Source organism: Oncorhynchus gorbuscha, linkage group LG20, assembly GCF_021184085.1.
Source record: "Oncorhynchus gorbuscha isolate QuinsamMale2020 ecotype Even-year linkage group LG20, OgorEven_v1.0, whole genome shotgun sequence".
In the NCBI taxonomy this organism is placed as follows: Eukaryota; Metazoa; Chordata; class Actinopteri; order Salmoniformes; family Salmonidae; genus Oncorhynchus; species Oncorhynchus gorbuscha.
The window spans coordinates 40,079,094-40,092,705 of record NC_060192.1 but is presented as its reverse complement, the minus strand read 5'-3'; the positions used below and the strand labels follow the sequence as shown (position 1 = coordinate 40,092,705).

The following is a 13,612-nucleotide window of genomic DNA, read 5'->3' as shown; positions in this document are numbered from 1 at the left end:
TTCCGACCTGTTGCACTCACCCCCACGATCATGAAGTGTTTTTCGAAAAGACTGGTTTTGGCCTACCTTAAGTCCTGCCTCCCTCCAACACTGGATCACCTACCGACCAAACAGGTTTACAGAGGACGCCATCTCCACAGCTTTACACTCTGCCCTGACCCATCTGGACAAAACCAACACCTATGTGAGAATGCTGTTCATAGACTTTAGCTCAGCATTCAATAAGGTCATTCCCTCAAAGGCTGGTCACCAAACTCCATGACCCAGGGATCAGCCCCTCTCTCTGTAACTGGACTTTGGACTTCCTGACCAACAGACCCCAGTCTGTCAGGTTAGACGACTTCACTTCCTCAACCCTGAACCTGAACACCGGTGTGCCACAGGGCTGCGTGCTGAGTCCCCTCCTGTACTCCCTCTTCACCTACGACTGTTTTCCTGTACACGGATCCAACACCATAGTCAAGTTCACAGACGACACCACGGTGTCTGATCAGTGACAATGACGAGTCAGCCGACAGGGAGGAGGTCAAGCACCTGGCTGCATGGTGCACTGACAACAACCTGGTCCTCAATACAAAGAAACCCAAGGAGCTTATTGTGGATTACAGGAAGTCTAAAAGCTGCAGCCACGCCCCAGTTCTCATTGACGGCACTGAGGTGGCGCGTGTGCCCAGTTTCAAATTCCTTGGTGTCTTCATCTACGAGGATCCTGGACCCTCAACACCTCAACCCTGGTCAAAGAGGCACAGCAGCGCCTGCACTTTTTGAGGAGGCTGAAGAAGGCCCACCTGTCTCCCAAGATCCTGGCGAACTTTTACGGATGCATGGTCAAGAGCAATCTGACTAACTGCGCCACAGTGTGGTTTGGCGGGTGCTCCGTGGATACTTTTGGTCATGTAGTTTGTGTATGTGGACCCTGCTCGTCGAACATCTCATTCCAAAACAATGGGATGTTGGAAGCCGCGGGGGCTTGATCCAATTCAGCAACAAGAGCATTAGTGAGGTCGGGCACTGATGTTGTGCGATTAGGCCTGACTCGCAGTTGGATTTCCAATTCATCCCAAAGGTGTTCACTGGAGTTGAGGTCTGTGCTCAGTGCGGGCCAGTCAAGTTCATTCACACTGATCTCGACAAACCATTTCTGTATGGACTTCGCTTTGTGCACTGGGGAATTTTCATGCTGAAATAGGAAAGGACCTTCCCCAAACTGTTGCCCCAAAGTTGGAAGCACATAACCATCTAGAATATCACTGTATGCTGTAGCGTTAACATTTTCCTTCACTGGAACTAAGGGGCCCGGACCATGAAAAACAGCCCCAGACATTATTCCTCCTCCACCAAACTTTACAGTTGGCACTATGCATTGGGACAGATAGCATTCTCCTGGCATCCGTCAAACCCAGATTAGTCCGTCAGACTGCCAGATGGAGAACCGTGATTCATCACTCCAGAGAACGCGTTTTCACTGCTCCTGAGTCCAATGGAGGCGAGCGTTAAACCACTCCAGCCCATGCTTGGCATTGCCCAAGGTGATCTTAGGCTTGTGTGCGGCTGCTCGGCCATGGAAACCCATTTCATGAAGCTCCCGACAAACAGTTATTGTGCTGACGTTGCTTCCAGAGGCTATTTGGAACTCGGTAGTGTGTGTTGCAAAAGAGAACAGACAATTTTTACGTGCTACATGCTTCAGCATTTAGCCATACCGTTATGTGAGCTTGTATGTCCTACCACTTAGACGCTGAGCCGTTCCTACTCCTAGACATTTCCACTTCACAATAACAGCACTTATTGTCGATCAGGACAGCTCTAGCAGGGCAGAAATTTGACGAACTGACTTGTTGGAAAAGTGGCATCCTATGATGGTGCCATTTTGAAAGTCACTGAGCTCTTCATGGAGATTGCATGGCTGTGTGCTCGATTTTAAACACCTGTCAGCAACTGGTGTGCCCAAAATAACCAAATCCACTAATAGGAAGGGGTGTCCATATACTTTGTATCATGAAGAACTGCAAAAAGTGTTTCTGGAGGGCGATTATGCCACGCTGAAAAAATGTATCAGACGATGAGGAAATCCCTGATTTAGGTCAAAACATTGTAATTGATCCAGACATTGTTGAGTCTTCTGATGACAGCAATGGCGAAGAAATGGCGATCAACAGTGTTGTTGTCACAGAAGAAGTTGACAGAATTTTGAAACCAGTAGAATGCCTGGTGTAAAGCAGAGTATGATAGCTAAGGAGATGGAGAAAATTATGGTGTTCGTTTGCAAATATGCGGAGGGAGTTGAAAAGAGAGAAACACAGAAGGCTGTTGTATAAAATACCTGTTTCTAGATAACATCTTCCAACTAAGGGCATCCGTGGCAGAGAGGGAGAAAGCGGTCATCCATGTATACGTTTCTAATTGTCAGAAAGTTGTTTTCATTGCAAGTTAAAGCGTACTGTTACGTTAGCTGGCTGGCTAGCTAAAGTTATGTGTAACTTTTGCCTTGCTAGTTGGTTAACTTCAGCTAACTGCAGATTCATGCATGGTAGCTAGCTATGGCAATCAGTATGGGTTGGGAGTATTGCCACGTTCAAGACAACTGGGAACTCTGTTAGAGAAAAAAAAAAGAAAAGACCGATAACAAAAATATTTTGAAAGATTCTGCTCCAACTTTCTGACCTGAAGATCACGGACCTCATCATTTGACCTCGTGTTTTTCTAAGTTCCCTGTCTTGAAAGCACTATTAGGTTCATTGTATAGCTAGCTATCTAGACTCCACTTCGCCAAACGATTACATAACCCACCAGGTGTGTCTTTGGGTGATTACGGCCATCTATTGTATTTCATGAACATGTGTACATGTCTAGACAATAGTGACCCATTCACTTGTGATCCATCCACCATATGTGGGCTCCCGAGTGGCACAGCGGTCTAAGGCACCGCATCTCAGTGCATCTCAGTTCCTTATTGTAGGCTACTACTGTTACTACTTTCAGCCTTGAAACCTTTGGTTGTTTAGCACACTACTGTACTCACTCTGTTTAGCACATTGCCTCACATGTCAAACCTTAAAGAGATGGGTGGGGCTCAGGCTTAAGAGGGTGTGAATGATGCTGAATGGGTGGGGCTCAGGCTTAAGAGGGTGTGAATGATGCTGAATGGGTGGGGCTAAAGACTTAAGAGGGTGTGAACGATGCTGAATGGGCGGGGCTAAAGGCTTAAGAGGGTGTGGACAATGCTGAATGGGTGTAGACAAAGAAGAGCTCTCCAGTAGGTGTACCAGAACATTTAAAAAAGGCCCCATTTTCTCAAAAGTGCAGTTACATGTTTATCAACTTTCAAAGCATAATAACTTTCCCATTGTTCCTCAACTGCAGTGTATGGAATGCCATTTTGTAGCTCTGAGTCTCTACACTAATCTTCATCTTCATCTCCTATTGTCATCCCTGCACAGGGCATCCATACTAATCTAGGGCAGAATGTGTTTTAGCACCTCTCCATAGGCTGGCTAGGACAGGAGTGTTATGTGTGATAATTGATTCATTCTCCCTCCTTTCTAAAGTCTTCAATGCATCCATCTCTCTCACTGATTGATAAAGTGGTGTCATAGCAGACTGAGGTGTGTGTGTGTGCGTGCGCGTCACTGGGGACGGGGGGGACATGCCCCCCCCCTCCACACACACATTCTGAAATTGCATTTTTGCCCCGGCTAGATTTATCATTGGAATATGATACAAAACAAGACAAAGATGTGCTTTAGGACCATGCAGATGCCTCCGACGGGTCGGGTCGGCTATCTGGAGTATTTATCCAGCTGGATAAAATAAAAAAATACAAATCAATGATGCCCCCCCCCCTTACTTCTAAAACCAAAGTTGCGCCCCTGGATTAATGCACATTCAAAGCTAATTAACTCTGTGTGTGTGTGTGTGTGTGTGTGTGTGTGTGTGTGTGTGTGTGTGTGTGTGTGTGTGTGTGTGTGTGTGTGTGTGTGTGTGTGTGTGTGTGTGTGTGTGTGTGTGTGTGTGTGTGTGTGTGTGTGTGTGTGTGTGTGTGTGTGTGCATAAAAACATAGCAAGCTAGCTAGCCTTTTTAGCTTCCTGCATAAATAATCTGATTTATAAGAAGAAGAAAAATATGCCTTGGCAAATATTGTTATACTTGCCGCTGTAACCTAAAACATCCTCCCAGTTTGATATCCTGCTTGTGTATTCATTCCCATATCTACTAAAAGAAATAGAACATCATGTTTTGGTCATGAATGATAAAAAGCACACGGCTAACTAGCTGGCTACAGTAGATTCAGGCATTTCACAATGGCCTGTAATCACTAGTTATTACTGCTAAACAAAATGCCTTTTCAGGGAGGATTCTTGTTGTTTGGTTTCCGGTTTCAACAGTCCCTGAGATTATATTTGTTTATCAATGCAAAATAGGCTATTTTGATGAATAAATAGCCTATAGAAGTGTATTACAAGGAGCAGCCCCTTTTGTGATGAGAAACGGCATTGCAACACTCCGATTAGAGCTGGTAGTAAACTGGGGAAAAAGTTCACCCGTGTTAATTGACTCTGGGGAAATTTGGCAGCTGTACGGTCATCCTGCCTGTTAACAAAAAACGGGGCTGTGCAAGGTAAGGATTTCTGATTCTGGCTTCCAGTCCAATCTCTCTTTCTTCCAGGGATGAGTGGAGGGGGGGGGGAGAGAGGGAGGGAGGGGGGGAGTCTAATCAGGCCTTTCTTTGTAAAGAAGCTTAACGGGACGGAACGGCGATCATTAAAAACCTCCCATGTGATTTAGCCAACCGGAGGCGCGTGCCCACAGGAGGGCAACAGACAGGAGAACAATCGGGCGTCGCAGGGGCCACCGGATCCCGCAGTCTGTTAACTCACCGTGAGGAAACGTTAACAGAATCACCCACCAAACGGTCAAATCCTCCATGAAGGATAGAGGACAGCGTCCCTTAATCCTTATAGGGTGTACTTACGTAAAGAAGATCAGACCGCAATATTCAAGCTGAGATAATATTAACACGACCTATTGTTATTGGGGTCAAAGGTTATTGGATCTTTCCACAATGACCCTAAAAAAACTCGCAAACCTACTGTATGTGCAGATTATGAAGAAAAAAAGAACATTCATTGGGGCAGCAGGGTATCCTAGAGTTTAGAGTGTAGAGGAGGCAGGTAGCCTAGTGGTTAGAGTGTAGAGGCGGCAGGGTAGCCTAGTGGTTAGAGTGTAGGGGCGGCAGGGTAGCCTAGTGGTTAGAGTGTAGAGGCGGCAGGGTAGCCTAGTGGTTAGAGTGTAGGGGCGGCAGGGTAGCCTAGTGGTTAGAGTGTAGGGGCGGCAGGGTAGCCTAGTGGTTAGAGTGTAGGGGCGGCAGGTAGCCTAGTGGTTAGAGTGTAGAGGCGGCAGGGTAGCCTAGTGGTTAGAGTGTAGAGGCAGCAGGTAGCCTAGTGGTTAGAGTGTAGGGGCTGCAGGGTATCATAGTGGTTAGAGCGTAGAGGAGGCAGGTAGCCTAGTGGTTAGAGTGTAGAGGCGGCAGGTAGGCTAGCGGTTAGAGTGTAGAGGAGGCAGGTAGCCTAGTGGTGAGAGTGTAGAGGAGGCAGGGTAGCCTAGTGGTTAGAGTGTAGAGGCGGCAGGTAGCCTAGTGGTTAGAGCGTTGGACTAGGAACCGGAAGGTTGCAAGTTCAAACCCCCGAGCTGACAAGGTACAAATCTGTCGTTCTGCCCCTGATTAACCCACTGTTCCTAGGCTGTCATTGAAAATAAGAATTTGTTCTTTAACCTGACTTGCCTAGTTAAATAAAGGTAAAATAAAAAAAATCCTTCATTGATTGTTTTCTCTATCTAATATCCATCCACAGGTCACTGTATCCACATAGCTCTCTCTCCCTCCACCCCATTCTGCAGTTTATTTGAGTTTCACAAACATAGAGAAGTTTCCAGAAGGTTAGCGATAAATTAAAGTTGTAGAAAACCCATACAGTAGCCAAGGCCAAACTTTTAACTGGTACTATCTATCTATATACACTACCATTAAAAAGTTTGGGATCACTTAGAAATATCCTTGTTTTTGAAAGAAAAACATTTTTTTGTCCATTAAAATAACATAAAATTGATCAGAAATACAGTGTAGACATTGTTAATGTTGTAAACGACTATTGTAGCTGGAAACGGCTGATTTTTAATGGAATATCTACATAGGTGTACAGAGGCCCATTATCAGCAACCATCACTCCTGTGTTCCAATGGCACGTTGTGTTATAGCTAATCCAAGTTTATAATTTTAAAAGGCTAATTGATCATTAGAAAACCCTTTTGCAATTATGTGAGCACAGCTGAAAACTGTTGTTCTGATTAAAGCAATAAAACTGGCCTTCTTTCGACTAGTTGAGTATCTGGAAAATCAGCATTTGTGGGTTCGATTACAAGCACAAAATGGCCAGAAACAAAGAACTTTCTTCTGAAACGTGTCAGTCTATTCTTGTTCTGAGAAATTAAGGCTATTCCATGTGAGAAAATGCCAAGAAACTGGAGATCTCGTACAACGCTATGTACTACTCCCATCACAGAACAGCACAGACTGGCCCTAACCAGAATAGAAAGAGGAGTGGGAGGCTCCGGTGCACAACTGAGCAAGAGGACAAGTACATTAGAGTGTCTAGTTTGAGAAACTGACACCTCACGTCCTCAACTGGCAACTTCATTAAATAGTTCACGCAAAACACCAGTCTCAACGTCAACAGTGAAGAGGCAACTCTGTGATGCTGGCCTTCTAGGCAGAGTTCCTCTGTCCAGTGTCTGTGTTCTTTTGCCCATCTTAATCTTTTCTTCTTATTGGCCAGTCTGAGATATGGCTTTCTCTTCGCAACCCTGCCTAGAAGGCCAGCATCTTGGACCCTGTTGACCTGAGACTGGACAGAGGAACTCTGGAAGGCCAGCATCTTGCCTCTTCACTGTTGAAGATGAGCCTGGACAGAGGAACTCTTCACTCTCGTCGTGTTGACGATGAGACTGACTGCCTAGACCAGCATCTCAGAGAACTCTGCAGAGGAACTCTGTCCTCTGCCTAGAAGGCCAGCATCCGGAGTCGCCTCTTCACTGTTGACGATGAGACTGGACAGAGGAACTCTGCCTAGAAGGCCAGCATCCCGGAGTCGCCTCTTCACTGTTGACGTCTCCATAGACAAACATTAGTAGTAGAATGGCCAGTACTGAAGAGCTCAGTGATTTCAACATGATACTGTCATAGGATGCCACCTTTCCAACAAGTCAGTTCATAAAATGTCTGCCCTGCTAGATCTGCCCTGGTCAATTGTAAGTGCTGTTGTGAAGTGGAAACGTCTAGGAGCAACAATGGCTCAGCCACACAAGCTCACAGAACGGGACCGCCGAGTGCTGTACCGCGTACAAATTGTCTGTCCTCGGGTTGCAACACTCACTAGCGAGTTCCAAACTGCCTCTGGAAGCAACGTCAGTAAAATACCGGTTAGTCGGGAGATTCATGAAATGTGTTTCCATGGACGAGCAGCCGCACACAAGCCTAAGTTCACCATGCTCAATGCCAAGCGTCGGCTGGAGTGGTGTAAAGCTCGCTGGAAACATGTTCTCTGGAGTGATGAATCCCGCTTCACCATCTGGCAGTCTGACGGACGAATCTGGGGTTGGCGGATGCCAGGAGACGCTACCTGTTTCAATGCAGAGTGTCAACTGTAATGTTTGGTGGATGAGGAATAATCGTCTGGAGCTTTTTTTCATGGTTTGGGCTAGGCCCCTTAGTTCCAGTGAAGGGAAATCTTAACGCTACAACATACAATCACATTCTAGACGATTCAGTGCTTCCAACTTTGTGGCAAAAGTTTGGGGAAGGTCCTTTCCTCGCACACAAAGCGAGGTCCGTACAGAAATGAGCCCATCAAATACCTTTGGGATGAATTGGAACGAATGGTTTGTTCTATATCTTCAAACAAATGACACAACTGTGGCATTAAAATGTTAAATGGTATTTTTTCATAAGTTGTTTTATATGAAATGTCATTTCCACCACACTCTGTCATTACTGCAATGCTAAGTCATTACCGCAATGCTAAGACATTACCACAATGCTAAGTCCTTACCGCAATGCCAAGTAATTACCACATTGCCAAGTCATTACCACAATGCTAAGGCATTACCACAATGCTAAGTCATTACCGCAATGCTAAGTCATTACCACAATGCTAAGTCATTACCACAATGCTAAGTCATTACCACAATGCTAAGTCATTACCGCAATGGTACATATTTTCAGGCAAAGCTGTATTAAATTACAATTGATATTGATGGTTTTTGTTACATATGTGAACCTTGTGTGCTTGTTCTTAAGGTAATATTTTACATTATTTTAGGAATTAAGATTTTGATGTGGTAAATACATGTTTCTGATTATCATCGAGGCGTATATGGACATTTAGACAATCAAATCAAATGTATTGATAAAGCCCTTCGTACATCAGCTGATATCCCAAAGTGCTGTACAGAAACCCAGCCTAAAACCCCAAACAGCAAGCAAGGCAGGTGTAGAAGCACGGTGGCTAGGAAAAACTCCCTAGAAAGGCCAGGCTATGAGGGGTGGCCAGTCCTCTTCTGGCTGTGCCGGGTGGAGATTATAACAGAACATGGCCAAGATGTTTAAATGTTCATAAATGACCAGCATGGTCAAATAATAATAATCACAGTAGTTGTCAAGGGTGTAACAGGTCAGCACCTCAGGAGTAAATTCCACTTTTTAGACATGATAATGATGAATACATATTATTGAGATAACCTCAAAAAATAAAATGAATGTGAAATCTTATATAAAATCATTTTAGGCACAATTTCTGTAATTTCTTTATCAACTAAAATTAGCACATTTTATGACATGGTGATAATGACATTTCCCCTCAGGTATTTGGGGAAACCAATAAAAAATTTCAGATAGAAAAATCATTTTCAAGAGGTTTCAATTTTCCAAAACATTTAACATACAAAAGTGTCGGCATTTGCAAAGTCAACCAAATACAGCGCAGTCAGAAAGTATTCAGACCCCTTCACCAATTCCACATTTAGTTACGTTATTATTCTAAAATGGATTAAATAAAATATATAAACATCCTCATCAATCTGTCCACATGTCATTATGGGATATTGTGTGTACATGGGTTATGGGGTATTGTGATGTCATTATGGGATATTGTGTGTACATGGGTTATGGGGTATTGTAATGTCATTATGGGATATTGTGTACATGGGTTATGGGGTATTGTGATGTCATTATGGGATATTGTGTGTACATGGGTTATGGGGTATTGTGATGTCATTATGGGATATTGTGTACATGGGTTATGGGGTATTGTGATGTCATTATGGGATATTGTGTGTACATGGGTTATGGGGTATTGTGATGTCATTATGGGATATTGTGTACATGGGTTATGGGGTATTGTGATGTCATTATGGGATATTGTGTACATGGGTAATGGGGTATTGTGATGTCATTATGGGATATTGTGTACATGGGTAATGGGGTATTGTGATGTCATTATGGGATATTGTGTACATGGGTTATGGGGTATTGTGATGTCATTATGGGATATTGTGTGTACATGGGTTATGGGGTATTGTGATGTCATTATGGGATATTGTGTACATGGGTAATGGGGTATTGTGATGTCATTATGGGATATTGTGTACATGGGTAATGGGGTATTGTGATGTCATTATGGGATATTGTGTACATGGGTAATGGGGTATTGTGATGTCATTATGGGATATTGTGTACATGGGTAATGGGGTATTGTGATGTCATTATGGGATATTGTGTACATGGGTAATGGGGTATTGTGATGTCATTATGGGATATTGTGTACATGGGTTATGGGGTATTGTGATGTCATTATGGGATATTGTGTGTACATGGGTTATGGGGTATTGTGATGTCATTATGGGATATTGTGTACATGGGTTATGGGGTATTGTGATGTCATTATGGGATATTGTGTACATGGGTAATGGGGTATTGTGATGTCATTATGGGATATTGTGTACATGGGTAATGGGGTATTGTGATGTCATTATGGGATATTGTGTACATGGGTAATGGGGTATTGTGATGTCATTATGGGATATTGTGTACATGGGTAAGAATACATATTTTTGCATCTATGTTGAATTCATTCTGTAACACAACAAAATGGGGGATTAAGTCAAGGGGTATGAATACTTGCTGAAGGCTCTGTACATAGTGCATTCAGGAAAGTATTCAGAGCTCTTGACTTTTTCCACATTTAGTTACATTACAGCCTTATTCTAAATGTTTTTTTTTATCCTTATCAATCTATACACAATACCCCATAATTACATCACAGTACCCCATAATGACATCACAATACCCCATAATGACATCACAATACCCCATAATGACATCACAATACCCCATAATGACATCACAATACCCCATAATGACATCACAATACCCCATAATTACATCACAATACCCCATAATGACAAAGCGAAAACAAGTTTAGAAATGTTAGCAAATTTATTACAAATAAAAAACTGAAATAAATTATTTACTTAAGTATTCAGACCCTTTGCTATGAGACTCGGAGTCCACCTGTGGTAAATTCAATTGATCAGACATGTTTTGGAAACATCTGCCTATATAAAGGTCCCACAGTTGACAGTGCATGTCAGAGCAAAAAGCAAGCCATGAGGTCGAAGGAATTGTCCGTAGAGCTCCGAGACAGTTTTGTGTTGAGGCACAGATCTGGGGAAGGGTACCAAAACTTTTCTGCAGCATTGAAGGTCCCCAAGAACACAGTGGCCTCCATCATTCTTAAATGGAATAAGTTTGGAACCACCAAGACTCTTCCTAGGGCTAACTGTCAAGCAAAACTGAGCAATCGGGAGAAGGGCCATGGTCAGAAAGGTGATGAAAAGCACGATGGTCATCTCTGTGGGGTTGGGAGAACCTTCCAGAAGGACAACCATCTCTGCAGCACTCCACCAATCAGGCCTTTATGGTAGAGTGGCCAGACTGAAGCCACTCCTCTGTGAAAGGTACACGACAGCCCGCTTGGAGTTTGCGAAAAGGCACCTAAAGGACTCAGATCATGAGAAACAAGATTCTCTGGTCTGATGAAACCAACTCTTTGGCCTGAATGCGAAGCGTCACATCTGGAGGAAACCTGGCACCATCCCTACGGTGAAGCATGGTGGTGGTGGCATCATGCTCTGGGGATGTTTTTCAGCAGCAGGGACTGGGAGACTAGTCAGGATTGAGGGAAAGATGAACAGAGCAAAGTACGGAGAGATTGTTGATGAAAACCTGCTCCAGAGCGCTCCGGACCTCAGACTGGGACGAAGGTTCACCTTCCAACAGGACAACGACCCTAAGCACACAGCCAAGACAATGCAGGAGTGGCTTCGGGACAAGTCTCTGAATGTCCTTGAGTGGCCCAGCCAGAGCCCGGACTTGAACTCGATTGAACATCACTGGAGAGAACTGAAAATAGCTGTGCAGCGACGCTCCCCATCCAACCTGACAGAGCTTGACAGGATCTGTAGAAAAGAATGGGAGACACTCCCCAAATACAGGTGTGCCAAGCTTGTAGCATCAGACCCAAGACGACTCCAGGCTGTAATCACTGACAAAGGTGCTTCAACAAAGTACAGAGTAAAGGGTCTGAATACTTATGTAAATGTGATATTTCAGTAACATTTTTATAAATTAGCAACAATTTCTCAAAACCTGTTTTTGCTTTGTCATTATGAGTTATCGTGTGTAGATTTCTGAGAATTTTTTACATTTTTAAAAATCCACTTTAGAATATGGCTCTAATGTAAAAAGTCAAGGGTCTGAATACTTTCTGAATGCACTGTGTGTGCTTTAATTTATATATATATATAAATGGTTTGAGAAGAACAACATTGGCAATTCAGGCATAGCATATATGCAGTGAAAATGTATTGGGACTATAGCCTATTTATTACAGAACGGTTATTAATTGGGTTATGTTGCATAGGCGTTTTAATTAAAGTCACGTTAGAAAAACTTCTGAGCGGTAGATCTCGGCTTGTATTTGGGACTCGCAAAAGTGATCTTGGCTCAGTCAGAAAAGGTTAGTGACCAATGGACTATACCAACCATAGACGTGGATACTAGGCTTGTGGACAGATACTACTGTCGACAATAGATACTACTATTGCAGATACAATTCTCTATATGAAACCAATAGTATATATAGTATTGGTATTAGCCTATGCCGCCCATTGCATTTACCTATTCTGAGTACTTGCTGTGAACTCCGGCTGAACTGCACCGTGAAGAGTACCAGCCAGGAAAACAGGCTCTTCCTCCTCTCCATACTCCCGTAATCCAACTTTACGTTAATCATACCGATACCGACAGAGTGAAATGACACGTAGTCTGATCCATGCAGAGAATAATCCGGAGAACAGTCCCCATCGCCTCGAAGATTTCAGGCATTCCTCGGAAGATAAATAGATGCTCCCCCAACTATGGTTCCTCTCTCTCTGTCTCTCTCGCTCTCTTTTCGTTTGTTTGCGCTCTCGGTTTCCACTAGTTACCACAGCTACAAAGTAAAATGGTCTATTTCGTAAAAATGTATGAAAACAAACATGGGCTTTTTGGTCTTAATTTAGTTCTAGGCATAAGGTTTGCAGTGTGGTTAGATTTAAAATCACATTTGAAGAAGATAAATTGTAGAAATGGGCACGGTTTATGACTTTATGGCTGTGGTAACTAGTGACGACTCGCTTGCTCAACTCAGCTACGCACATCTCAAATCCATTTACGTTCACGTGGTTATTCCATTATTCCAAATTGAGCGTTTACTTTGCCATCCAAAATGTAATTGGTTAAATGTAATCTCTCTCTCTCTCCCTTCACCAAACATGAAAGTAATTGTTTGAGGATGAGGACAGTTTGATGAAAAAGCTTTACATAAAGGTTAAACTCCATGCAAGCCAGTGATTAGACAGTCAGCATATTGAAGTTCCAATGCAAACATTTTTTATCTCAATATCAAATAATTTCTCGGTAATAATTAAGTACTGTACCTTACTGTGATTGTTTTTAAATTAAAATGGTTTAAAAAACTCCCTCTACTCCCTCTGATCAATGTTTCAGTAGACCTAATCCCTCTGATCAATGTTTCAGTAGACCTAATCCCTCTGATCAATGTTTCAGTAGGTCTACTCCCTCTGATCAATGTTTCAGTAGACCTAATCCCTCTAATCAATGCTTCAGTAGGTCTACTCCCTCTAATCAATGTTTCAGTAGACCTAATCCCTCTGATCAATGCTTCAGTAGACCTAATCCCTCTAATCAATGTTTCAGTAGACCTAATCCCTCTGATCAATGTTTCAGTAGACCTAATCCCTCTGATCAATGCTTCAGTAGACCTAATCCCTCTGATCAATGTTTCAGTAGACCTAATCCCTCTGATCAATGTTTCAGTAGACCTAATCCCTCTGATCAATGTTTCAGTAGACCTAATCCCTCTGATCAATGTTTCAGTAGACCTAATCCCTCTGATCAATGCTTCAGTAGACCTAATCCCTCTAATCAATGTTTCA

At 43.2% G+C, this 13,612-nt stretch overlaps 1 protein-coding gene across 2 annotated transcripts in view; it reads right to left on the bottom strand.

The window, feature by feature from the left end:
• LOC124007011 (glutamate receptor ionotropic, kainate 1-like) overlaps positions 1-12,691 on the bottom strand; it is a 116,181-nt gene extending 103,490 nt beyond the window's left edge. For both annotated transcript variants that reach the window (XM_046317245.1, XM_046317246.1), the window contains exon 1: positions 12,294-12,691. In XM_046317245.1, the coding sequence (XP_046173201.1) occupies positions 12,294-12,408 (115 nt within the window). In that variant the 5' untranslated portion in view covers positions 12,409-12,691. The remainder of the gene's footprint in view (positions 1-12,293) is intronic.
• Positions 12,692-13,612: the final 921 nt, after the last annotated feature.